At 37.0% G+C, this 27,589-nt stretch overlaps 1 protein-coding gene across 3 annotated transcripts in view; it reads left to right on the forward strand.

The window, feature by feature from the left end:
* Positions 1 to 6,637: 6,637 nt before the first annotated feature.
* SCN9A (sodium voltage-gated channel alpha subunit 9) overlaps positions 6,638 to 27,589 on the forward strand; it is an 89,821-nt gene continuing 68,869 nt past the window's right edge. For 2 of the 3 annotated variants that reach the window (XM_068966862.1, XM_068966863.1), the window contains exons 1-9: positions 6,638 to 6,895; positions 12,661 to 12,779; positions 13,393 to 13,482; positions 14,117 to 14,245; positions 15,792 to 15,883; positions 16,857 to 17,066; positions 23,168 to 23,231; positions 24,478 to 24,619; positions 26,860 to 27,066. In XM_068966862.1, the coding sequence (XP_068822963.1) occupies positions 6,638 to 6,895; positions 12,661 to 12,779; positions 13,393 to 13,482; positions 14,117 to 14,245; positions 15,792 to 15,883; positions 16,857 to 17,066; positions 23,168 to 23,231; positions 24,478 to 24,619; positions 26,860 to 27,066 (1,311 nt within the window). Of the gene's footprint in view, positions 6,896 to 12,660; positions 12,780 to 13,392; positions 13,483 to 14,116; positions 14,246 to 15,791; positions 15,884 to 16,010; positions 16,103 to 16,856; positions 17,095 to 18,842; positions 18,860 to 19,133; positions 19,148 to 20,308; positions 20,322 to 23,167; positions 23,232 to 24,477; positions 24,620 to 26,859; positions 27,067 to 27,589 lie in introns of all 3 variants that reach the window. The other variant, XM_068966861.1, reaches the window with a different exon arrangement.

The raw sequence follows: 27,589 nt of genomic DNA on the forward strand, positions 1-27,589 counted from the left end.
TTTTCCAGGCAAGCATACTGGAGTGGGTTGCCATTTCCTTCTCCAGGGGGTCTTTCCAACCCAGGGATTGAACCCAGTTCTCCCGCACTGTAGGTAGACGCTTTACTGTCTGAGCTACCAGGGAAGTCTGTCTATATCTCTATCTCTGTCGCTATCTCTTTAGTTATGTGAAAACTCTTTGTCCTTTTTTTTTGGTTTTCAGTGATGTCATAAAACCATTGGTTCCCTACTGTGCATCTTTGTTTTCAATGGAGTGGGGATTTAGAAGCCAAACAGTGAGAAACACGTGGAATAAGACCATTGTCATGAACTGGAAGCGGACATTGCTTTGACTGGAAAGATGTATACGATAAAAATAGGTAGTTGGTAGATGCGTATGTGCATAGGTAACAGCTAGAAAATAAGAGAGCTCAGAATAAATACTTCCATAGATATTAATACATGGAAATATGGTATTTTCAAATTATAAACTAAAAAGGAAAGAATAAATATTGGCTAATTTTATTAACTATCTTGTTGCTGTTTAGTCACTAAGTCATGTTCTGCTCTTTTGCGACCTTATGGACTGTAACCTGCAAGGCTGTTCTGTCTTTGGGATTTCCCAGGCAAGAGTACTAGACTTGGGTTGCCATTTCCTTCTCCAGAGGATCTTCCTGACCCAAGGATTGAACCCATGTCTTTTGCATTGGCAGGTGGAATCTGTACTGCTGAGCCACCAGAGGTCAAAGAAATTTCAGTGCTTCCTTTTGAAATACATTTTTTTTGATAAAAAGTATGACATTTTTAATGTTAAAATTTGAAAAAATATAAATAAATTAGTAAATAACTCCTAATTCTTCAGGTAGGAATAGCATTCATTAAATATACAGTACATTTAATTTCATACTTCCAATACATTTTAAAAAATTGAGATGAAGATAAGTATATGTTTTTGTTTGTTACCCTATATTCTGTTATTTTTATAAGATTTGTAAAATATGTTAAATAGTCTTTAAAAGCACTCTTTAGACGCCGCTCAGTTTCCTATTATATGTTCATTTTTTCATTTAATGAAACCCTGACAGTTAGACTTTTGGATTGATTACACTTTTTCAATATTATAAAAACATTGCAGTAAATATCTTCATAAATGTTTAAAGACATCTGAGATTATTGCTTTTGGCTACTTTCTTAGAAGGGAAGTTATTTGGCAATAAAAATGAATCAACGTATTTAAGTCTTTTGATAGATATTGCAGGATTACCCTCAAAAATTTGTACACATTATTTTTTCCCATCATCCAGATAAGGGGCTGTGATTTCCCCTCTACCCACCAACCTAGAGGATGATTATGGAATCTGACCCAAAGCTCTTTAACTTACTTTTTTCAAGCCCCTCATGTTAAGCAAGGGCTTAGCGTCTTCCTTCAATTTAGCTTGAGGAAAGTATCTAAAATTGTGGTACCACTGACATGAATCACCCACCACCCTCACTGTTTGCATATACTTTAGTGACTTGTAAACTGTATGTTGAGAATGTGCATGAATAGAGAGTGAGGACAAGAAAAAACAGGGAAAAAGAAAATAACAATATTGGAAGAATATTGGATATCTGAGGTTCATGACATCTACTTACCGGAACTTCTGTCAAATAATTCTTGAAAGATGTGACACCTCCATTTGAATGTAAGATGTACAAAAATACCAGCTCTTCAGCCATCTCTTCCCCCAGGAGACCAAGTATGTGTACACTTAACGTCAATCAGGACAAGTAACCCCTCCTTACCTTAATGATTTCTAGAAGTGTTGAGGAATCTCCTAAACCCAAATGGCAATTACACTTACCACCTTGTTTCTCAGAGAGAGGTAGTGCAGTTTCCAAAAGGCTACTAACTTCTAAAATCAAGTGATTTGTGACCACAGGTTTATAAATTGTACCAGGCTTGGCCTTCAAGTGCTAAAACTAAATCATAGCTTCTCCTAAATTAATCTTACACCAAAAGATATTCTGTGTTTATACTGAGACCATAGAGACTTATGCAGAGATTGGTGTTGAACGTGTGCATTTGTTTCCATTTTCTAAACCTCTTTTCTTGACTTAGGACAGTTTTCATGGATTTCATGATTCAGTTTTCTTAGAAATTGTTTATAATAGTTTTATGGAAGTGTAGCTTCCCTATCATAAAAATCATCCTTTAAAGTGTAAATTCAGTGATTTATAGCATAGTTACAGAGTTGCACAATCATTGCATTATCTAATTTTAGAACTTTTTTTCATCTCTCTGAGAAACTTCATTCCTATTAACCATTAACCCCATCACCATTAATGGTCATTTTTCACTATTTCCTCCTGCTAGCCTCTGGCAACAGTAATGTTCTTTTTGTCTCTGAGGATGTAACTATTCTGGATATTTCACACGGCTGGAACCATCCAGCCTTTTGTCTTTTGGATCTGGCTACATTCATGGGGTTTTCAGGGTTCATCTGTGTTGTAACATGTGTCCATATTTTACTAATTTTTATTTTCATGTAATATTCCATTATGTGGATACGCTGCATTTTGTCAGTTGACAGACATTTGGATTGTTTCCACTATTTGGCTATTAAGAATAATGCTGCTAGGCACATTCATGTACAAGTTTTATGGCGACATGTTTTAAATTCTTTTGAGTACTTACCTAGTAGTGAAATGATGAGTCATGATTCATTCTCTCATGAGTCACCCTGGCCTGCTTTTGAATGTGCGCATTGAGATATTCCTTATCTTTCACTACTTTCTTAAAAAGAAAAGTCATCTCAGCTTTAGTTTCCATCAAAATAAATGTTTCTTCTTACTGGTTTGAATTTATAGAAACAATGGAGTAAATGAATGCATGCATGCCAAGTCGCTTCAGTCATGTCCAACTCTTTGTAATCCTTTGGGCTGTAGCCCACCAGGCTCCTCTGTCCATGGAATTCTCCAGGCAACTGGAGTGGGTTGCCATGCCCTCCTCCAGGGGATATTTCCAACCCAGGGACTGAATCCACACCTCTTACAACTCCTGCATTGGCAGGTGGATTCTTTACCACCAGCACCCCTGAGAAGTCCAATGAAGTAAACAATCTTAGTCAAATACTTTAAAACCCAGGAAAGCCAGCAAACATGTAGTCATTAACTGTTTGGATTTTGTTCAAAAGCAATATTATTAGCTGCTTGTGGCCAGCAGAATAGGCTGACTTTGTTCTTTTCCATAATTATAAAATTCCATAATTCTGAATCCAGGTAGAGATATGTTCTTATTTCTAATTATGCCATCGCATGGCTTTCAACATGTTCTTTCCCGTGAATGATTGCTATATATCTACTATTTATAAGAGGGTTTTAGCTCTGCATATTTGGAGAGGATACTAAAAGAGTCCTGGAATTTGTCAGAAATGTTTGAAATTTTGTTATTAAATCAGAGAATTCACTACTTCCTCTTACATATGGTACCCTCTCTCCTGATATCTTTGTTTCTACATTCAAGATATAAAAAAAGAATATGAGTTAAACTAATTGTATTCTCCTTTACTATGGTCAAACCAAGTTTGCCTGTATGATTCGGTTCAATTGGTATTCCTTTTTAGAAGTTTCATAAACACAGAAGCTGTGTTTTCTCCTTACTTTCACAGCTCTATATATCTGATATAGAAACATGCCCAGATTAACTATTTGGTAAAATTATTTTAAATGAATATGAGTTAGCAGAGTTAAAAAGAAATGTGATAAGACATTGCCATGGCAAAACCCAGATTCAAGTGTGTGGTGGTTTAGTTGCTAAGTTGTGTCCAACTCTTGCGACCTAATGGACTGTAGCCTGCCAGGGAATCTTCCTGACTCAGGGATCGAGCCTGGGTCTCCTGCATTGCAGGCATATTCTTTACTGACTGAGCTGTGTGATAAGCCATAAAAAGGTTGTTTTTCAGAAAAGCTAAATTTGCTTTATAAGTTTTTACATAAATTTACATTGCAAAATGATTGTTTTTATGTTGTTTTTAAACTGGTTTTCCACCTTTAAAAAAATGCATAGATTTCTGATAAGGGCTTCCTTGGTGGCTCAGAGAATAAAGAATCTGCCTGCAATGCAGGAGACCCAGGCTTGATCTCTGGATCAGGAAGATCCCTGTAGAAGGGAATGGCAGTCCACTCTGGTATTCTTGCCTGGAGAATTCCATGGACTGCGGACACTGGTGGGCTATAGTCCGTGGTGTTGCAAACAATTGGACACGACTGAGTGACTAACAATACTACTTACTGATAAGGGTTGTTATACTGTGCTCAAGGGGAAGAGTCATCCATTTTGCTCTAAACATAAATAGAGTTGATTTTGTTTAACATGGGAAGCGGAGAAATCTGGAAAAGAAAGAATAAATTAGTTTCAGCTTCCTTTCACTTCTTTTTCTGAATCTACATAACCTGTGTTGTCACTATTGTGATTTGCTTAATTTTTACATTTCACAATGGAAAATAAAAGAGCAGACCATGGCTTCTCTTATCTCATCCTCCCTTTGTATATCAAGATATCATTTAATGCACAGTCTTTCAAGCTGTTCACAGTGGGTTGACATACTAGAAGTTGGTGTATCCCAACACTCAGGCAATCCTAATGCAGAAGGACTCCTTTTTATTTCCCAGTGGAGGAGTTATGAAGTTACCTTGACTCAATGAAATAATGTGCCTATCATTTTAAAAATAAGAACTGTTAATTTTATGCTCTTTTATTTAGAACATTCCAAAATAATAATATAAAATTTTTAAATTTTTCTTTCCTGCACTTTATGTAATGTTTTGTATATACATGTAAGTCAGTTAAGGAAGTCATAATTTGAGTGCCTATCATAGTTTTGTTTTTTTTAACTTTAAAAATTGAATCTTTCCCAAAACATTTCCAAAATTCCTTTTACCTTCTTTGTTCTTCTAAAACATTTCCCTAAATAATTTTTAATTCAAAATGAAAAAAATGTTTTCTGATTTGTAAAAGGGCATGTATTTATTGTGTGTGTGTGTGTGTGTGTGTGTGTATTAGTTGCTCAGTCATGCCTAACTCTTCATGGACTGTAGCCTGCCAGGCTCCTTTGCCCATGAAATTCTTCAGGCAAGAATAGTGGAGTGGGTTGCCATTCCCTTCTCCAGGGAATCTTCCTGACCTAGGGACTGAACTCAGTCTCCTACATTGTAGGCAGATTCTTTACCATCTGAGCTACCAGGGAAGCCCATGTATTTATTATAAGAAAATCTAAATGTGTAAAACAGAGTAAAACAATCTTCCACCGCTTCACTTTATAGAAATGAGTTTCTTTAAGAGAGAGAAGCAGAGACTGTGAGTATGTCAGACAGAATAGGATCAGGTGATGCAGAAAGAGGAGAACTGGAAAATGGTGCTATCAGAAGTCCTATCACAAAGATTTTTAAACAAGGGAAGTTGAGTTGCACCAAGAGTAAGCACAGATTAAAAGAAAAGTGAATTAAGCATTTTTAATTAAGTTGTCACTAAGATCCGTGAAGTACTAAGTTCAAGTTCTTAAATAAAGTTCATTAGAGGGCATGGAAAATAAGTCAGGTACATGGTTCAGTTCAGTTCAGTCGCTCAGTCGTGTCCGACTCTTTGCGACCCCATGAATCGCAGCACGCCAGGCCTCCCTGTCCATCACCAACTCCCGGAGTTCACTCAGACTTGCGTCCATTGAGTCAGTGATGCCATCCAGCCATCTCATCCTCGGTCATCCCCTTCTCCTCCTGCCCCCAAACCCTCCCAGCATCAGAGTCTTTTCCAATGAGTCAACTCTTTGCATGAGGTGGCCAAAGTACTGGAGTTTCAGCTTTAGCATCATTCCTTCCAAAGAAATCCCAGGGCTGATCTCCTTCAGAATGGACTGGTTGGATCTCCTTGCAGTCCAAGGGACTCTCAAGAGTCTTCTCCAACACCACAGTTCAAAAGCATCAATTCTTCGGTGCTCAGCCTTCTTCACAGTCCAACTCTCACATCCATACATGACCACACGAAAAACCATAGTCTTGACTAGACGGACCTTAGTCGGCAAAATAATGTCTCTGCTTTTGAATATGCTATCTAGGTTAGTGATAACTTTTCTTCCATGGAGTAAGCATCTTTTAATTTCGTGGCTGCAGTTACCATCTGCAGTGATCTTGGAGCCCAAAAAAATAAAGTCTGACACTGTTTCCACTGTTTCCCCATCTATTTGCCATGAAGTGATGGGACCGGATGCCATGATCTTCGTTTTCTGAAGCCAACTTTTTCACTCTCCTCTTTCACTTTCATCAAGAGGCTTTTTAGCTCCTCTTCACTTTCTGCCATAAGGGTGGTGTCATCTGCATATCTGAGGGTATTGATATTTCTCCCGGCAATCTTGATTCCAGCTTGTGCTTCTTCCAGCCCAGCGTTTCTCATGATGTACTCGGCATAGTCACTTAGTAAGTGCCCATTCAACATGATGGTAATTATGTGAACACATTACTTATTGCAATTGAAACTAGAATCTGTTTTTTATTATTACTGTAATAATTATTATTATTTGCTAAGTGTCATTCTTGACTGGCAAACAGTTAAGGCTTTCTTTATTTCTCCTTAGGCCTCTTATGTAAGGAGTTGAAGGGGAAATAAAACATACAGGATGAAAAGATGGCAATGTTGCCTCCCCCGGGACCTCAGAGCTTTGTCTTCTTCACAAAACAGTCTCTTGCCCTCATTGAACAACGTATTGCTGAAGGAAAAGCAAAGGAACCCAAAGAAGAAAAGAAAGACGATGACGAAGAAGGGCCAAAGCCAAGCAGTGACTTGGAAGCCGGCAAACAGCTGCCCTTCATCTATGGGGACATTCCTCCGGGCATGGTGTCAGAGCCCCTGGAGGACTTGGACCCTTACTATGCAGACAAAAAAGTGAGTTTATTGTACCTACAATGGTGCAGTCTCTCTTTACCTCTTTTGTACAAACAGATACTGAGATTAAGAGGGATTTAGTGAAAAACTACATCATGAAAATATGTTTAGTTAAAAATGGATATGTAGGATATTTCAGAATATGTACTTTTTCTAATATTTCATCAAAACTGATTCTGTCACTGGGATACTCTTGATTTTTTTAAATAGTGTTCAGTATCATGTTCTGCCCTTTAGACGTGACGTAAGTGCATCCTCATAGAAACAAAATAACTGTCAATGTGAGAAGTAAGACCTGGGTATACGTCCAGAATGCATTTGCTTGGAGGTGTCAGTTGAATCCATGGGAATATATAAAATCACTTATCTAATTATAGGGTTTCGAGAGCCACTCATTTAGGGGGTTGGAGAGAAAGGAGAATCTGAGATGGTCAGAGAGGTAAGACATAAATCAGAAAATTTTCCACTATTCAAAAAAAAGGAAAGAGAATATCTCATAAAATTACTCAGGAAGCTGAGGCTAGATAAAGACTATTGGAATGAACAAGGAGGATGAGTTGGTAACTTTTTTGCAAGCAGTTTATGTTGATGGAAGTCAAAGCAAGGGAGTGGTAACTCTACTCAAAACTCTGTAATGGCCTATATGGGAAAAGAATCTTGAAAAAAAGAGAGAGGATATATGTATAACTGATTCACTTTGCTGTATGCCTGAAACTAACCCAACATTATAATTAACTCCGTTCATTTTTTTTAAAAAAGCAAGATAGTGATGGACAGCAAGGAAAAGAGGAAGTTTGAGAAATTTAAGAAATTTCCATCAGAAAGATGGTCACTGAAGGCAACAGGAAAATTGAAAACTTAAAAAAAAAATAATGAAACATTGCAGTTACGGTTTTTTAGTATTTATTTTTGGCTGTCCTAGGGCTTCCTTGCTGTGTGCAAGCTTTCTCTCGTTGAGGCGAGCAAGGGCTAGTCTATAGTTGCGGTGTGTGGGCTTCTCATTGCAGTGGCTTCTCTTGTTGGAGAGCATGGGCTTCAGTAGTTGTGGCACACAGGCTTAGTTGTCCCATGGCATGTGGAATCTTCCAGACCAGGTATCAGACTCATGTTGCCTTGCATTGGTAGGCATATTCTCAACCACTCGACCACCAGAGAGGTCCCTTGAAAACCTTTTTTACATAGGGTATAAATAGCATGTTTAAAAGTGGAGAAAAATTATTCCCAGAGAGGAAAATACAGAGGGTTGAGTAAAGACAAGGGATAAACCACAAGTTGGCTTAAATTTGCATTAGAAAAGTGGAGAGAAGCCTTACTGTGTGAGCCTTGTAGGGCAAATAAGATGAATTTAAGATATGTTGAAGTAAATGTAGGCACATCTGAGGAAATGCATGTTAAATACTGTCAATATTTTCCATACTACAGGAGTGGAAGTTGTCCTTTGAGAGTCAGTCTTGGGAACAAGGAAATGGGAGAGTTTGAAACAACGGCTATAAAGATAATTCTACCAAGAAAATGAGAAGGAGGTTACCGTCCTTTTTGAGACAGTAGCAGATACAACCAAACTGAACTTGACAAAGAAGAGACAGTACAGGATAAAATCAGCAGGTTCCCTAACTTTCTCCCAACAATGCTTTGCTACACAGCACCTGCAGAATTACCATCAAGATGTCAAGAAAGGCAGGATAAAGTCCATTTAAAAGTTATTTTGATTTAAGATATAAATAAAAGGGCACATTTCTTGATAAGATAGCTAGCAGACAAAATAAGGAACAGTGCAATGTCTTGGGAAATAGAAAATGTGATGAACTTAATTTTGATAGTATAAATGCATCTACTCCAGGAAGAGTTGCTATGAGTAACAATGCATAATTTTTTGCCTCATATTAAAATCAGCATGTCAACAAACTGACAGCATGTCAAATAAGCAGAATACCTGAGAAGCCTTTGAGATAATACCCAGCATGCTTATTCACCCATCAGTACTCTGACACAGAAGAAAAGAAAGCTAACATGTTTTCAGGGTCTCTGTGACAGGCACTGGATTTTTCATACAAATTAGCAACATATTCACCACAACCTGGAGAGATAGGAATTAATAAAGGATTTGAGGAAATTAATTAACTCACAAAATGTTACATAAACGCTTGTAAACTCCGTCCTAGATTTTTTTAGTTCAAGTTGATTTGACTCCCTCCTGAGATGTTGTCCGGCATCTCTTAATTCAGTTTTGTTTTTGTTGTATAGCAACTACTGTGCTCACAACTTTACAAAAATGAATGAAACAATGAGTGGATAAATAATGAAATAGGCAAAATTAAAAATACTTTCTCATTTTGCTTATTGATATTACTTCATCCTGAAAAATGTCTGGCTCCTGCAAGTCCCATTTCCAGAGGGGGCCTGGATGTAATTTAACCAGCCTCCCTTAAGGAGGAAAAAGTCTTTTTGGAGTAAATCCCAGTTCAGAGACATAAACTAATATTGGCTTAAAGTGACTTGGAAGGTAAGAAGAAAATGTTTGCATTTGGAGGATGAAAAATGGAATTATTTTAGCTCTGGGATAGACTAATATAATAGAGAATATTTGGGGTAGGACTCCAATCCCTCGCTTTGGCCCCAGCTCCTTTCAGATGTGACACCAACCATATTAAAAGCCCAACACACATCTGCATCAGAATATAATACTTAGGTAGAGCTAAGTCAGAATAGGTAATCTATTTTTCATGGCCCTTTCTTAACAGATAAATAAATACCCAAAGGGATTATTGAGTCTTCTTATTTTTATCTTCTGGTTTGGAGCTTTAAATGATCAACTGTCTGTGCTGTGTCCTGGCTCCTCAGTCATTCTTGGTTAAAATAGTTTGGACTTCCCCTTGCAACTTCAGGGTTGACTTTCACGTGGATTGAGTCTTTAATGTTTCAGGTTATTCACACTAATAGATGAGAGCTTTATTTCTGCTACAGTATAATCATTGCTTGGATTAAAAATCTTAAGGACTCCTGATTTGACTTAGGTTCAGATTTTAACTTATACTTGAGTGTAATGATCAATGCTTTGTTTAAAAAAAAAAAGAGAACATTTAATAAATTAATGTAGAGGTATGCAGAGGTTAGGGCTTCATTTTCATATATGATGAAGATATTAAGTGGCTTCCCAGGTGGCCCTAGTGGTAAAGAACTCACCTGCCAATACAGGAGACATAAGAGATGCAGGTTTGATTCCTGGAGTGGGAAGATTCCCTGGAGGAGGGCATGGCAACCCACTCCCGTATTCTTGCCTGGAGAATCCCACGGACAGAGGAGCCTGGTGAGCTGCAGTATATAGGGTCACATAGAGTCAGACACAACTGAAGTGACTTAGCACGCATACATGTTCCCAACATTTACCAAGAATTTACAGTGTAACTTAAAAGCTTCACAGGTACTGAGTGCTAGCCCTCAAGTTGTGAAATGGTAGATCAAGTATTTAGAATACTATCTGTCCAACTCCAAAGCTTATACTAGTAAGTTCATAATTCTCTAATTTTATGTTCAATAAATTATTAAATAAGCGAGCCATATTAAAATAATTCATTCAGACATTGACATCTGTGCATTTGCTAGCAGGAATTTAGAGTTTTCTAGAGATACTTATTCTGCTACTCAAAATTTCATATCTGTTTTCCCATCTGTAATTAACTAGTGGCTGTGTATAAATCCAGACAGTCCTAAAGAAGTTTTTAGTGTAAATGAAAATTGGGAATTGGAATTTAAAAATAGTAAGCCAAGTCTTTTTTTTTTTTTTAATTTCAAGTACAAGTTAACTTGATCTTGCCAAGTTGAGGCAGTAATATTTTCATGTTAGCTCAGATGATTTCTGTTTCATGAAGCCTCCCTAATTATTCCAATAGACATAAGACCCTGCTCCCTCTTTACTCTCATGCTCTGCCATTTGGATTTCTCTGTATGATACCTGTCATGTCATGCCTTGTATTAGAGTTGTGCTGTCTGCTTAATCACACAGTCGTGTCTGACTCTTTATGACCCCATGGACTGTAGCCTGCCAGGCTTCTCTGTCCCTGGGGATTCTCTAGGCAGGAATACTAGAGGGGCTGCCATGCCCTGCTCCAGGGAATCTTCCCAACTTAGGGATCGAACCCAGGTCTCCTGTGTTGCAAGTGGATTCTTTACTTTCTGAGCCACCAAGGAAGCCCTGTATTAGAATTACTGTGCTCTTAATCACTTTTCTCTGAAATCTCTTGAATGCAAAATTCATGCCTCACTTATGTTCAAATTCATTTCAGTATCTTTTATGCCATAGTTGCTCCCAGGTGGCACTAGTGGTAAAAAAAAAAAAAAGCTTGTCTATCAGTGCAGGAGAGACTAAAGAGACACTGGTTTGATCCCTGGGTCAGGAAGATCCTCTGGAGGAGGGCATGGCAACCCACTTGAGTATTCTTGCTTGGAAAATCCCATGGACAGAGAAACCTGGCAGGCTACAATCTAAAGGGCTGCAAAGAGTTGACAAAAGTGAAGCGACTTAGCACACACTCACGTTCACTAGACAATTGTAGAAAATATTAGATGAATGAATTTTAAGAAGCACAGTGTATTGAGATTTAAGAAAACAATAATTGTACTCAAACATGAGGTATTAATTTTAAAACTAATTTTCAATATAAAAGTGAACTTTATGCTCAATTATGTTTTAACATAACTGGTATAGTAAAAGAGACCAGGAGTATAAAAAATTAACCTGAGATAGTTCTCGTTTGTTTTCTCAGGAACACTGCCACATACAAAAGCAAGATTACCCAAAGTTATATCTCTAAAATTTGGTGGAAAATATTTATTACGTATGTTTACCACTCATAAACATACATAAAACTCATAATCAACATCAAAAAGACCAAAAATCAGTGTCTTCTGTTCATAGATAGCACAAGGAATTTGCTTGCCAGCCACAGATAAGTAAGAGCAGGCTTTGAACTTAAGTCTTTCTGGTTTCCAAGCCAATTCCTTACGTTGTTTTAATGTTTTCTTGTTATTGCTGTTTATTTGTTTGGCTTTTAACTTTTTCAACTAAATACCAAAGCCATGGAAAATGTAACTCATTATTCAGTGGTTACGTATTTTTTAAATGTTTCTATTTACATTTCAAAAAATTACCATCGATAGTAGCAAGCAAGTTCTTTAATTTGTGTTATTTTAGCTGTTATTAGTATTATATGTAAAATAGGAAAATCAAATTAAGTAATGGGTTTCCTTCAACTCTAATGTTCCTTAAATTCATGAAAATATTTTGAAAACTCATATTTTAGAACATTTGCTACTGACCCTGACAATAGCCAGGAAGTATTACAATTCTCAAAGCAACATGATAAAAATCAGGGATAGCTGGTTGCTATTTGGTTTGTATAAAATGCAATGTAATGATATAAGGAAGTTGTATTTAAAATAATTCCAGTGGCCACAAGTTATTGTTACTGATTTGAATGTTAAGGGATATGAAAAAGAGAACACTGCATTTTGAAAGCTGTAGATAATACATACCCATAAATGGCTCACTTCTTACTTTATTGAAGTAATGGACAATGGACTTGGAGTTCATTGGCTAACATGACGTGACTATCTCCATCAGTGGCTTTGGAACCACACTGCCTGAGTCTGATGGCAGAGTTTCTTTAATATGACTCTACCACATGCAGAGGTAAACTGCAGATATTAATGTGCTAGATTGAAATTTTGGAATTTCAATTCATACTGTTTTCTTTTTGCTCCTGCAGACGTTCATAGTGTTGAACAAAGGGAAAGCAATCTTCCGTTTCAATGCCACACCTGCTTTGTACATGCTCTCTCCTTTCAGTCCTCTCAGAAGAATATCTATTAAGATTTTAGTACATGCATATCCTTTTTAAAATGCTTACTTACAGTGGTTCTTTAAAATGTAGTTTTTGGCTATTTTATTTAAATACAGAGTTTTATTTCTTTTCTACCTGAAAAGACTCAGGTTTATCAATCTCAATATAATTTGGTGTAGATATCTGAATAGATTGGGAGTATGACAATTTTGGGCTTCCCAGGTGGTGCTAGTGGTAAAGAACTCACCAGCTAATGCAAGAGACATAAGAGATGCAGGTTTGATCCCTGGGTCAGGAAGATCCCCTGGAGGAGGGCATGGCAATCCACTCCAATATTCTTGCCTGGAGAACCCCATGGACAGAGGAGCCTGGTGAGCTACAGTCCATAGGTTTGCAAAGAGTTGGACATGACTGAAGTGACTTAGCATGCATGCATGCATTCATTATATCATCATCATCATGGCAATTTTAGTATTTTAGGATAAATTGCTTTTATCCATTACTCTTTTGTTCAGAGAGGGTTTTTTTTTTTTTAAGTCTATAGACTCTTTTAGAATTATTTTCTAAGGAAAAATTGTCAGCATTTCAACAAATGTCGTTATCAGATATTCAAAGTTACCATGTGTTGTTTGATCATATTCCTTGATTCTAAGCTACCGCATTCAGCATGCTTATCATGTGCACTATTTTGACGAACTGCATATTTATGACCATGAGTAATCCTCCAGACTGGACCAAGAATGTAGAGTAAGTGGGTATAAGTACATTTTAATGTAGTCTTAGTATGGTTGTTGTCATCCTTCCTTTTTCATACCAGGAAGTTATTGCATGTATAAAAATTGTGGTGATTATCTTCCCAATGTATAAAAATTGTGGTGATTATCTTCCCAATGTATAAAAATTGTGGTGATTATCTTCCCATGGTCTATAGTTAGTTTACTTTACTTTCAATTAGGTTTTTCCCCTTTACACTATTAACCTGCTAACATTAGAAAAGAATAATACATGTTACAGTCTTTTCTAGAAAAAAAGATCTTACCAGATACCCTGCCTGTTCTTAGACATGTCATGTATCTCTTGTCCTTGGATGTATTTCAGATAGGAACAATACAGGAATTTTCTAGGCAGATCTCATACCTGTGTTCTTAGTAAACTTAAAATACCTCTACTTTCTGGGAGCGTTTCTGACATATATTTCAAGATTTTCTGGAAAGATATTAGTTGTAATTTATTCTAATAGTTAGAGTGGGCCCCTTAATCATCAGCCATACTCTAATCAGTGTCTTCCTTTGGTTGATCTGAGAAAAATAATTATAAAGGCTTACCTGGTACCTTATTCTTTTCACAATGGATTAATATCACAATGGACTCTTTTACCTAGGTACACTTTTACTGGAATATATACTTTTGAGTCACTTGTGAAAATCCTTGCAAGAGGATTCTGTGTAGGAGAATTCACTTTTCTTCGTGACCCATGGAACTGGCTTGATTTCATAGTCATTGTCTTTGCGTAAGTAGTTATTTCTTGAAACTCCAAACTCATGAAAATCTCAGACAGCACAGTATCCCAGTGAGAAGGAACTTTGGGATCAGACTTTTCCTGCATATAATAGTTTGATTTAAAAGATACTACATGGAAACTAGTCATCAAAAAATGGTAATAATTTTTCAGAAAGAGCATTTCCCACTCAAACATGTATTTATGATATCATTATAATAGAGGATCTTCCTCTGTGCTCAGCATGTGGATGGATAGCATATGTGGTGCCAGGTAGAGTCACACTTTTCCCAAGTTCCTATTTAATATCTGGTCAAACTGATAAGAGAAACAGAGAAAACTCAGGCATTTATTATTAGCATGGTGCTCTTTCTATTAATGTATGTCATCTAGAACTAATACAATATAGAAGCAAATCTTTTCACAAGGACTGTCAGTGCATACTAAACCTAACATTAATGCATTGTGTATATGTTACATAGGCATCCACAGTTTATTTTCATGGGGAAAATGTCACATTAAGATATAATTTTAGCTTATTTATATTGCTGCTCTTTTCCTATATATATTTGTCAGAAGATTTCTTTAGTTTTAAAATCTCAAACCTAAATGCAATATTTTCTCTCTGTCATTTTGAATTGTAAAAGTAATACATGTTCAATGGAGGGATGTGGACAATACGTTGGAGAAGGAAATGGCAACCCACTCCAGTGTCCTTGCCTTGAGAATCCCAGGGACAGGGGAGCCTGGTGGGCTGCCGTCTATGGGGTCGCACAGAGTCGGACACGACTGAAGCAACTTAGCAGCAGCAGCAGCAGACAACATGAAGGCGTCTTGAGATTTCTAGTCTCCAATTCTGTACACCTGCCCCACCTCTTTGTCCTTCATCCATGACTACTGTAGGTCCACCCACCACCTGCTAAGATAACACTGTGTCAAAGAAGGCTGCATCTTCTCAGGGGTCTCCTTTTTTCTTAAGTATAAATTACATGCCATAAACTTCACCTTTTTAAAGTATAAAATTCGGTGTTTTATGGTATGTTCATAAAGTTATGCAACAATCGGCACCCTCTGACTCCAGAATATTTTCATTATCCCAGAGAGCAGTCACTTTCCTTCCCTTCTTCCCCCAAGTCCCTGGAAAACATGCATCTATCTTCTGTCATTGGATTTGCCTAATGTAGACATTTCACATGAGTGGAATTTTAAAATATGTGGCCTTTTGTGGCTGGTTTCTTTTAATTAGCATACAGTTGTCAAGATTTGCTGATGGTGTTTTATAGAACATTATTGATATTACCATAATATTGAAGTCTAGTCATTGAAGCATTTCATCATTTATTTAGGCATTTAAGTGTATGAGGCCATTTTAATATTTGCATTTTGCTCACATCAAATGACTCAAATCAAATTAAATTAGTAATGATAGAAGCAAAAGATTTGTAGAACTATAAATTAAAATAAGAAGTTCCAAGCATAGGAAACACCTTGACTAAAGGCACAGGTAAGTATCATAGACTCTATCTAAATTCTGAATAACTCTGATTTAATTCTGCAGGTATTTAACAGAATTTGTAAACCTAGGCAATGTTTCAGCACTTCGAACTTTCAGAGTGTTGAGAGCTTTGAAAACTATTTCTGTAATTCCAGGTAAGAAGTAACTGGTGTGAAGCATTAGGTCACTCATAACTCCAACTATTTGGGAGTTGTTCTTTGCTTGTGTGTGTGTGTGTGTGTGTGTTGTCACCGTGTTTGTGTATAAACCCCCCTATTTCAGATATGTGACAGAGTTTGTGGACCTGGGCAATGTCTCAGCGTTGAGAACATTCAGAGTTCTCCGAGCTTTGAAAACAATTTCAGTCATTCCAGGTGAGAGTGGGGTTAAACACCAGGGCTGACTTTGATCTTTTGAAGGAAAAAACAATAAAAACTGAATCTTACATAATTTTAATTAAATTTGATCTCATGTTTTTCATAATTGTTATGAAAAGTCAGCCTTTGAGTTTAATCAATTGCATGAGTCTTAGAGGATGAAGATGGCCATTTGGTTCACATCTCAACTTGAAATTTTTCCTCCTGTTTAACAGTTTATTTTCCATTTTGCTTATCCAGGAATAAAAATTTCAATTTCTTTTACTGCTTTTCTTAGAGTGAAGAAAACAGATATAAAAATATTAGCATGCGGAGGATTGCATGACACAATGCTTTTTTCTTTCCTCAACAAACCATTTCTTTACTGAAAACTGTTGCCAATGTATCCTGTAATTCAGCCTCTGTTTTGGTCATTATAAAGAGATGGTTTGTCTGACAGACATTTACTGAACTGACACAAGTTATTTTTTCAAGTGAGTGTGGCTATGATTCGAGCAACCAAATTATTCATTTTGATTGGCTATTCTCTGGAAATACTTTAAAGTTTTTAGTCACTTGCTGCAATGTACAGAAACAAAATATATAAAATAGCAGATCCCCCCTTTTGAGCTAGTAGACTTTTTTTGAACTAGGTTATTTAAGGTCATTGATTTGATAAACTGCATGCATTTCTAGGAAAGCTTGTATTTTGCTTTTGGTTTTCATGTAGAAACTTTATTTCATTTGAACACCTTTTCTGCTCTGTATTCAGGCCTGAAGACCATCGTGGGGGCCCTGATCCAGTCTGTGAAAAAGCTGTCAGATGTCATGATCCTGACTGTGTTCTGTCTGAGCGTGTTTGCCCTGATTGGGCTGCAGCTCTTTATGGGCAACCTGAAGCATAAATGTGTGCAGACTTCACTTGCAAATAATGAAACAATAGAAGACATATTGAATACCCTCGATGAAGAAGAATATGCAAGTAAGAATACCTCTGTAGTTGCTAATAGGTTGAAATAAGGCTAAGAGCATTGTTCTCTTTTGGCAATGAAATGTTGCTTTCATTTTAATTATTTCAAAACCACTCAAATATACAGAAAGTTGCAACAGTGTGAATTTTTATCATGTTGTATTTTCATAAATTTCCCTGGGTCTAAGCTTTCTAGCAGTTCTAATATTGAGAACTTGGGATAGTTCCATAATTCTCAATTTCTATAAGATAAAAAAGAATAAATTTGGCTGTAGAGAAATAAATTTAGCTATAAATTAATGATATTGACCATTAGATTTCATCATGAACTATATATACTATAGTTTTATTGTATAGTTTATGCTTACATTTTTATAGTATGATTTATTATATAATAATACAATTATATTTTTATACTTGTATTATTCTTATAACATTATTAATCATGGTACAATGTCAATTATCACATATTAAAATATTTGTCTCAATATATTTCTAAAGATTTGTATATGCAGAGAAATTTATTCAGCTTTATCCTATTATATTAAGCTCTATCCTCCTATTATAACCAATGATATGTTTCACAGAGCTTTCTAATGGCTCCCCTCAATCTAGCTGATAGACCATTGAAGTTTAATTCCTCAGAACTTGTTCTGTAGGTATCATTTCAGACGATAGGTATACACAGTCTCAGAAGTCTACTTAACTCACAAATATATTTTTGAGTATCTTACAGAAAGCATAAATTGCATGTTTCCTAACAGTTATCTCCTACCACAGTTTCTTTCACCAAAGCTGATTAGTGTGAGTGATAATGAGGTCTGACAAGATTGTACTTTCTGTCTAACACCTGTCTGTATGATGTTACCCAAAGAACCCATGAAAGTTAATAGATAATTGAATCCAGAGGTAAAATGGATATATAAGTGCCTTAGATAGAAGGGGATCAGGGAGTAAAGGTCAGGAGTTAATTCTCCTTAAATAATAAAGAGTCATATGCATCTTTTTTTTTAATTCAGTGTGTTTTTCCTACTCACTGAGAAATATAAAGGCAAATAAAATCTAGCTAATATAGGAAAAACCTGTAAGTAAAGAAAACTAAAAAAAAGGAACCTAAAACAAGAAAACTGAAGATTTTCAATGTAGAATTTTAATGTATTTGTTTTACTAACAGTATTTGATAAGGTATTTAGCAAATTTTCCCTTCCTTTTTAAATTTATTTTTTTAGCTTCTGATTTTATTAATATATCCTAAATTTTATATATTTCCCAAAGACTTTATTTCTAATTTATATGCCATAAAAATTTATTTATCTTACAGATAATTGCTGACATTTATATTCTGTTTTATGAGTTGGTTTACAGCACTTACTTAAACTTGACTTTTTGTACTGGGATCACTATGTCCTTTTTTCAGAATCTTGGTCTCATTCCTGAGTTCATGACTTGAGTGATTTTTAAAACATTTTAGAATTGCTATAAGCAATTTTTTTTGAAAGGAGTAGTAAAAGCTCTTAGATTTTGCAGTGTGCCCTCATGTTGCCTTTACATGTGAGTGAATGACAGCTTAGCTAAGAGTGGAATTTTATACCACCTTCTTCTCCCTCAATTCTGTACATTATTCTTGATTTTCCTCTGAAATACACTTTCACAGCAGAGATTACTGTGTTAAATCTGTTTTTTGTGTCATAGAAGCCTGGTCTCACTTCAATATTTATTCAAGCATTCATTTATTGTGTCTGTTTATTGAATGCTTCCTTGAGCTAAGCATTGTGCAAGTTTCTGGAGCTACAGCAATGAGTATGGTAGCCTCAGACCTAGCATCCACAGAGCTTATCCTCTTGAGGGAATAAAAGAATAAAAGGAGGGGAACAGACAAATAGCAATATTATAAGTTATAATAAATGCTATGCAAAGAAAGGAAATCTCAGGGGCTGAGATACTAACTAAATGAGAAGCCTTCTCTGAGGAGGTGGCATTTAAGCAGAGATATGAAGGATAAGAAGTCATAACACAGTGTAAGTGTATATGAAGGCTGTTCCTTGAGTTAGAAGGAAGAGCTTGTGGGAAAGCCCTAAGACTGGAAAGAGTATGTATTTAAAGAATGGGAAAGGAAAAAGAATGGGAAAACAGCAGAACGGTTCAGTTCAGTTCAGTTCAGTCGCTCAATCATGTCCGACTCTTTGCGACCCCATGAATTGCAGCACGCCAGGCCTCCCTGTCCATCACCAACTCCAGGAGTTCACTCAGACTCACGTCCATCGAGTCAGTGATGCCATCCAGCCATCTCATCCTCTGTCGTCCCCTTCTCCTCCTGCCCCCAATCCCTCCCAGCATCAGAGTCTTTTCCAATGAGTCAACTCATTGCATGAGGTGGCCAAAGTACTGGAGTTTCAGCTTTAGCATCATCCCTTCCAAAGAATGGTTAGATTTTAGCAAAAGAGAGGCAGAATGGCAACAGAGAAAGCAAAGGAAAAAGGCAGGGGTCATTTCATGCAGGATATTTTAGCCCAAGCAAAGGAGTTTTGATTTTATTTTAAATGCAGTGGTTTTAATCACTTTTGCCATATGGAGAGCTCACTGGGCAAGAATGGATGGTAGACTGAAAATTTGAAGACCATTAGGATGTTGTTTCTGTCATCCAAACAGGAAAAGATTGTGACTTCATCTTGAGAGATGTCAGAAAATGAAAAAGATGTGTTCAAGATGACCTATATAACTCATGGATGGATTAAAGAGGAGAGGAGGGCTTGGGGATCTCATCTAGGTTTCTGGCCACAATAACTGGATAGGTGGCAATGGGAAATGAGGGAAGAGTGGGCAGGTTTATAGGAGAAAGTCACTATTACGCAGTTAAAATTGAGAAGTCACTGGGACATCCAAATGGAGATAGAAAGTAGACATGGAGATTTAAGCATAGAGACCAGAAGAACTGCCTAGTTTGGAGATAGATATACTTTGAAGTATTCATCAAAAGGAAAAGATATGTACACATCTACCCACATCCTTCTGAAAAACCCTGATGTTTATGAGTAGTAGAGAATGGGCAACCTGGTTTTTAAAACAAATTTGGTGGTTAGAAGCTGCTCATCTCCACAACTCCAGTGTCTGGATGGCAAGTAGAGAGGAGTACCCCAAAGAAGACATAGAGAAAGAGTGGCCAGTAAAGCAAGAAGCAAAGATATAAGTAAGGATGCCAAGAGAAGAAAGTAGATTGAGAAAAAGGGAATGCTTGTGTTGAATGATGCTGCAAGATCAAGGATTACGGTCAAGGATGATGAGGATGGAGAAATGTACATTAGCTTACACAACATGGAAATCATTAGTCACTTTAATGCAGAAATTTTAGTGGAGTGGTAGGAGTACAGGGTTGGACTAAGGTGGTGACAGGGGTGAATAAGATATCAGAAAGAAGAGAAGACAGTATGTGTAGACAGTTCTTCCAAGACATTTGTCTATAAGGGAATCAGAATAACAGGGACAGTGGCTGGCATTTTTTAAAGGTGGATTTTGATAGAGATATTTTTCTAGTGCTAAAAAGGAATAAGTAGTAAATTATGGATTAATAATTCAGGAGAGTAGCGAGAGGCAAGTCCTTGAGAAAGTGGAAGAGCGAAGGGGAGAGACATCTCCACCATTGAAGCAGGAGGAAAGATGAGGAGCAGGCTGCAGTGTTCATCAGGACAGGATTAAGTCAAGCCCAGGAGTTTTTATTTCCACAGAAAAGTGTGAGATGTATCATTGGCTGGGAGTAACAGAAGAGGAGTTCTTCTCTTCATATTGCATTCTCCCATTACATGTTAACCTTAAATTCTCTCGAGGCTAATTACCTCAATACTCTACTGTTTACTTGTTTCGGAATTATTTTCAAGTGTTCCACCAGGCCAGTGTGAGCTTTCCCATTGCTTTCCCTTTCATCATTCATGTGCTGAATTGAATAATTAACCCTGCAGCATTCCTATACAGGCAGCTGTATAGTCCACTTTTATACAGGAACTCCTCCGTGATTGGCCAATATGAATCAGTATTACCTTGAAGGATGACTCTAAAGTAATCTTTCCATAATAAAAAAATCTCAGAGATTTATGGATAAAAAGTTACACGATAACCTCCTCCATCCTCATTCTGCCATGCCCACCCTCCCTGAGGCACAGGATCTTTTTTTTTTTAAAGCGCAGTGTGAGAATTTTCTCCCCAAACTGAGAGGCTTTATTGCTTTGTGTCATCTAAGATTTGTGTCTTCTGCATAATGCTGAACGGTGATGTGTAAGTCGGTCAGTCTTACCTGAAGTTATTTTATAAGAGCTGCTGCTCTTTGAGTGTTTATATAGGAAGTGTGGGGGCACTGTGTTAAATGTTTTACATGCAATATCATATTAGTGCTAGTCAACAGCTCTATGAAGTAGGTGTTCCTATCCACATTCTACAAATGCTGTAGCTAAATCATAAAGTGATAAAACAATTCACTTACATATGAAAGGGTAGAAGCAATATTCAAATGTAAGTACATCTGACTTCAGAGTCTTTGTTCTACTGTTACTCCAGAGACTGCTAAAAATGATCTTAATATTTTTTTGACTTGAGCCAAATAGGAAGTTGAGCTCCTATTAAAATGGTTTGTTTTTCTTTTTGTCCTTTATACCTTTCCTATGTACTTTTGGATCGGCCCTCTGTATTAAGAATAAGTTGTTACAGTGAATAAAGGAAGAGCTATGAGCTCCTTTACCCCTGAAAATGGGCACCAAGGGTACCATGAGAGGGGAAAATGTGCATTTATTTCAGTTCCATGTCCTCAACATTCCAGAGCTTAGGAAGTCATAAGTAGATATTGATTAGTGAGTAAACAATGAGAGAATTTCAGAAAATATATTTCCTTCGCTTGTGGTTTTGCCTTGCTGGCTCTTCCTCTTCTGGAATCCTTGGGGCTCTTTTCCTTCTCTTCTCCCTCCCTCCCTCCCCTCCCTCCCCTCCCCTCCCCTCCCCTCCCCTCCCCTCCCCTCCCCTACTCCACTTCCTCTCCGGGTTCACTCATCAGATCCCCTTGGCCTGACTGTAGTTGATACTTTCACTGACCTTAAGACGTATCCATCCACTTACTTACTTGACAAATATAATTAAATACCTAGTAATCATTTCAAACAAAGTATAGCTAAAACGGAGATCCTGGTTTTCCTTCAGGCCATTTCTTTGCCTCAGTCTTCCTTATCCCAGGTAACGGGCACCAGTCTGACCAGTTGACACATCCCCGTGTCCCCTCTCTTCCACACATCCCACACACATGCCATCAGCACATCCTGTCGCCGTTACTCTACCCCCTTCTCTCCGTATCCATGGCTACTCTCTGGAGCCCTGTCACCTCTCACTATAGTCTCTCAGCTTGTATCCCTGCCTCCACACTTGTCCCCCTATTGTCCAGAGTCCACAAAGCAGCCACGGCAACATTGTCTTGTATCTCTACTTCCTACTTCTATTACTTCCTATCATACTTAAAATCCAAACTCCTTTCCATGTCATGCAAAGCCTTGCCACATGGCCCCTGCCTGTCTCTGCCACCACAATACCCACCACTCACTACACTGTAACTGGGCTGGCCATTTTGCTGTTTTGTCCCATATACCAATTTCATTTCTACCTTAGGGTTTTTTCTGCTCTTTACCCTGTCAAGATGTCTCTTCATCCAGATCTTTGAGTAGCTGGCTTCTCTGTAGCATTTAGGTCCCAGTTTAAATGTCATCTCTTTAGAAAAGACTTCCCTGGCCACATTTTGTCACACTTTCTTAATTTATTTTTTTAGAGCGTCTCCCCTTGTATATTTATTTATATACTTGTTAAGTGTTCTTCTCCATCCCTTGCCTCCACCCTTACCTGAGCATAAAGCTTCATAAAACTGATGATCTTATTTATCTTGTTTGTCATTGTATTCACTGCCTGGCCCATAATAAGTTATCAAGATTTTTTGAGTGAGAGTTTATAAGAATGCAATAAATAAATGAATGCCTATCGTCGGGCCTGAATGTATTTGTAAATGTATCTGTTTTAGTTAACTTACCTGCTCAGCCACTCTGAAAGCTTACACTCCATAATGTGATGTTGTCTAATTTCTTCCGAAACAGAATATTTTTATTACTTGGAGGGATCCAAAGATGCTCTCCTTTGTGGTTTCAGCACCGATTCAGGGTATGTAATATTTGTTTCACTTTTAGTCTAAAGACTGAAAAAAAGAAAAAGCAAGCTCAATCAGTTTGCTAAGAACCACCTTTGATTCTATGTTATTTTCTTATATTTCATGACATTATTTGACTCATTCTGTCCCACAGTGAGTCCAGACTTTAAAACGATCATGGATAATGTATACTTTTGAAAGCAAGATGTAGGTATGCTTGAATTAAAACAAGATACCAGTCATATATATCTTAAGGAAGTAGAAAAAAAATTACTTTCAAAAAACCCAACCAAAAGTTGTTTGGATAGTTCCTAGCCATTGTTGTTTCCAGAAAGAAGAGTGATAAAATCAACTTTTCTTTCCATCCCTAAATTCTACTCATTCTCCCATTGAGTACAGTTCATAGGTGACAGAATGCAGTGACAGTTTGGCTACTCTTAACAAAAGAGTCCCATGGACTTCGGTAAAGCTATTTTAAGGTATCATATTTATGTAAGTACTTGCTGTTTCTCCCATACACCAACTTTATTTCTGCCGTAGGGCCTTTGTTCTTGCACTCTCCCTGCCCAGAGATCCCTTGACCAGACTCTGTGTACACAGGGAACATAAAAATAAGCAAGATAAAGTTGCTGCTCCCAAAGACACATCAAAACACCTTTTATCTGTCATTGTGAATACCAATCTACCAACTTTAAAAAGACAAAAAGTCTAAACATAAATCTCCATGAACTTATACAGTTGCTATCTGTTGACTGTTGTTGATTCTAGTTCACCTCAAGAGTAATTTGGGGAAACAGTTTTATTAGAGACCTGTATATTAATATCAATCTTTGTGAATATAAGAATTTTTATATGATATCTAATGAAAGTTTTTAAGTTTTGATGATTGTTGATGATACTAACAGCAGCTACCATTTATCAGATTTTTTTATGTACAGGAAGTAGGTTAGGTAATTTGCATACATTATCTTTTTTAAACTTACAAACAATCTTAACCTATGGAAATACATATTATTACCTTGTCTTGTGGAAAGAAGAAATTGGGCCTTGCAGAATTTAAGTAATTTGACAAAGTCAGCAACTAGTAAAAAGTAGGGACAGGGTTGAAACCCACTTTTTCCTGACTTCAAAAAGTGTGTTCTTAATCATTATTATACTGTCCCCCTGAAAAGGAAATCTTGAGTTTTTGACTTCTCTGTAATACCCTTTAGCTTGCATCCTGAAGGTCCTCTGACTTGTGATATTCTTTTTCACATGTAGTCAGTGTCCAGAAGGGTACACCTGTAAGAAGATTGGCAGAAATCCTGACTATGGCTACACGAGCTTCGATACTTTCAGTTGGGCCTTCTTAGCCTTGTTTCGGCTAATGACCCAGGATTACTGGGAAAACCTGTACCAACAGGTGAGTGCCAAGAGAAGCATTCATTGTATTCATTGCACAAAAAAACTGATGTGTATGTCTGAACCAGCTTTATGTATGAGATATTTTATTCAATTTAGAATGGAGAAAACTCTATTGTATAGTCCTGCGTGTTCTATTTTGAGGACTATTAGAATGGATCGTTCTTAAATCATAAATTCTTTTCTTTTCTGGGCCTTTTGGTCTCCAGATCTCTTTCCCCCTTTGTGAATGCAGCATCCCATGGGGTCCTAGGTAAATAGCAAGAAATATCCTATAACATTTTCTCATAGCCCTGCTATACACTCTGTGCTTTCCACACATGCCTCCCAGCTTACAGTGCTCTAAATACCAGGCTCCTCTGTGCTCACCATGCTTTGTATTTTAACTACCTTGGACACTTGTTCTGGACTCAGTAGTGTCTCCCCCAAATTCATACGTTGAAGTCCTAACTCTCAGTACCTTAGAATGGCTATGTTTAGAGTTATGGCCCTTAAAGAGGTAACTAAGTTAAAATGAAGGGCTTTCCAGTTAGCTCATTGGTAAAGAATCCACCTGCCAATGTAGGAGATGTGGGTTCAATCCCTGGGTCAGGAAGAACCCCTGGAGAAGGAAATGGTAACTCACTCTAGTATGCTTGTCTGGAAAATCCCATGGATAGAGGAGCCTGGCAGGCTGCAGTCCATGGGGATGCAGTCAGACACGACTAAGCGACTGAGCACAAGTTAAAATGAGGCCATTTGGGTAGGTTCTAAACCAATCTAATGTTCTTATAAGAAGGAAACATTAGGACATGAGTGAGAGACACCACACACACACGCACATGCACATACAGAAAATGCCAAGTGAGGACTTAGAAGGTGGCCATCTACAAGCCAAGGGGAGAGGCCTCAGGAAAAACCAAACCTGCCAACACTTTGATCTGGAATTTCCATCATCTAGGACTATGAGAAAACACACGTCTGTTGTGTAAAGTACCCAGTTTTTAGGATTTTGTTATGGCAGCCTGAGCAAACTAGAATAAGAATGGAAGACTCAATCCATGACTCTAAGTTTTCCTCTCCTAACTCAGCTGCAGGTTTCATCATCCATCTCCTGTAGTGGAATTCTTCATTCACGTGGCCATCTCCTCCAACTTACATGTGATCTTCTGGGGACTGTGGGCTCTATCTTTTCACCTATATGTTATCAGCACCCAACCTCAAGAGAAAGGAGACCAAAAATGATTATTTTGTATTAAAAAAAATAATGAGTCACTTTTCTCAGATCGCCACAGGTTCTTCTTTTGGCCTGTTTTGTCTGTTTCATTTCTGAGAATATTATAAATGAATATAGAAATTATATGGAAATCTAACTTCACAGGAAAAAATATGAAATATACAAATGACTGTTTAAGGAGGCAAAAAGATACTCACCTTTACTGCAAATTAAAACTAGAGTGACATATAACTTTTCATCTCTTGGAATGACAAAGATCAAAAAGTTGGTCAAAAGGAAGATACTGTCTGATTAAACTATGGGGAGGCAGATTTCCTCACACATTTCTGTGAACCACTGGAGAGGCTAACATGGGAGTTTCTATGAAAATTAAAATGAATATGCCTGTTGACTTAAGAATTCCGCTACTAAGAATTTATCCAAAAGAAGAATTCAGTAACAACTGATACTGATAGAAAAAGGAACTGAGTTATTAGAGATAGGATAAAGAGACTTATTTTTCAGTTAATATCTGTTTGTACAATTTAATTTTTTAACATGTATTACATTTAAAAATGTTTAGTGTTAATTAAAAATATGTAAAAGTTGAATATATAAGTTGATTTAATAAGGCTATCTACCTTGTGGTAACATAAACATTAATACTTAATATATATCAGAATGTGATACTATAGAAATTGTCTAGTCCTATAATTTGAAAATGAGTAAAAACAGCTAGTTTTTGAGTAATTTTCAGACTAGGGGAGAAAAAAATTCAGAGTTATTATTAAGTTATCATAGTCTAGAATCATATTTAATTTTGGTACAGGCTTAATACATTGCTATATCTTTTGTCCTGGAAAAGTGTGTGTTTTAATACTGATTGTTTTCCATGAAGATACAATTTTATTCCTTTATGTTTTTGATAATATGAGACTATACAGAACTGCTCGATTTACCATGCCTTAATATGCCATTCAAGTTGAAATGATTTACCAAAAAAAACCCTTTGTGTTATTGAAATAATGATTTCCTTTTTTGCCTAGACCCTGCGTGCTGCTGGGAAAACCTACATGATCTTCTTTGTCGTGGTGATTTTCCTGGGATCCTTTTATCTAATAAACTTGATCTTGGCTGTTGTTGCCATGGCCTATGAAGAACAGAACCAGGCCAACATTGAAGAAGCGAGGCAGAAAGAGTTGGAATTTCAGCAGATGCTAGATCGACTTAAAAAAGAGCAAGAGGAAGCTGAGGTATTTTTATTTGGTTTAAAATCCTTCCTAGAAGTGAAAAGGCAAAGGGGAACAACAGAACCCCTGTGGTCTCTGTCTGACCTTTCCCAGGGAGATTTTCTTTCCTGGATTCTTTCATATAAACTGAATTTTCATTCTGGTGTGGTCAAAGGAAGCGATTCTGTATTGAGTTAGAGTTGACATCTGCTTCATTCTACCTTCCCCCTTAATCAGCTCACTTCAGCATGGAGAATGTTCTAAGCTCTTTTTCCTAAACCTGTTCCCCATGATTCCTCAGTGTGTATGATATTAAGCAAAGTCCCAAAACATTTATGATGTTATTTCCCCACAGTAACAATTGTACACATGTCCTTAGGGAAAATTATTTTGATATTAGAGTTAACAAATATACTGTGGAGTAGAAAGCAAATGGGCATCAGTTTTGGTTAAAGTTGCAAAAATTTTAAGGTAATGTGAGATGTTGAAAAAATCATACTTATTTATTATGGCCACTTTAGGTTAAGTCACAAATTTTTGTGGATTT

This window comes from Capricornis sumatraensis, chromosome 3 (genome assembly GCF_032405125.1).
Source record: "Capricornis sumatraensis isolate serow.1 chromosome 3, serow.2, whole genome shotgun sequence".
In the NCBI taxonomy this organism is placed as follows: domain Eukaryota; kingdom Metazoa; phylum Chordata; class Mammalia; order Artiodactyla; family Bovidae; genus Capricornis; species Capricornis sumatraensis.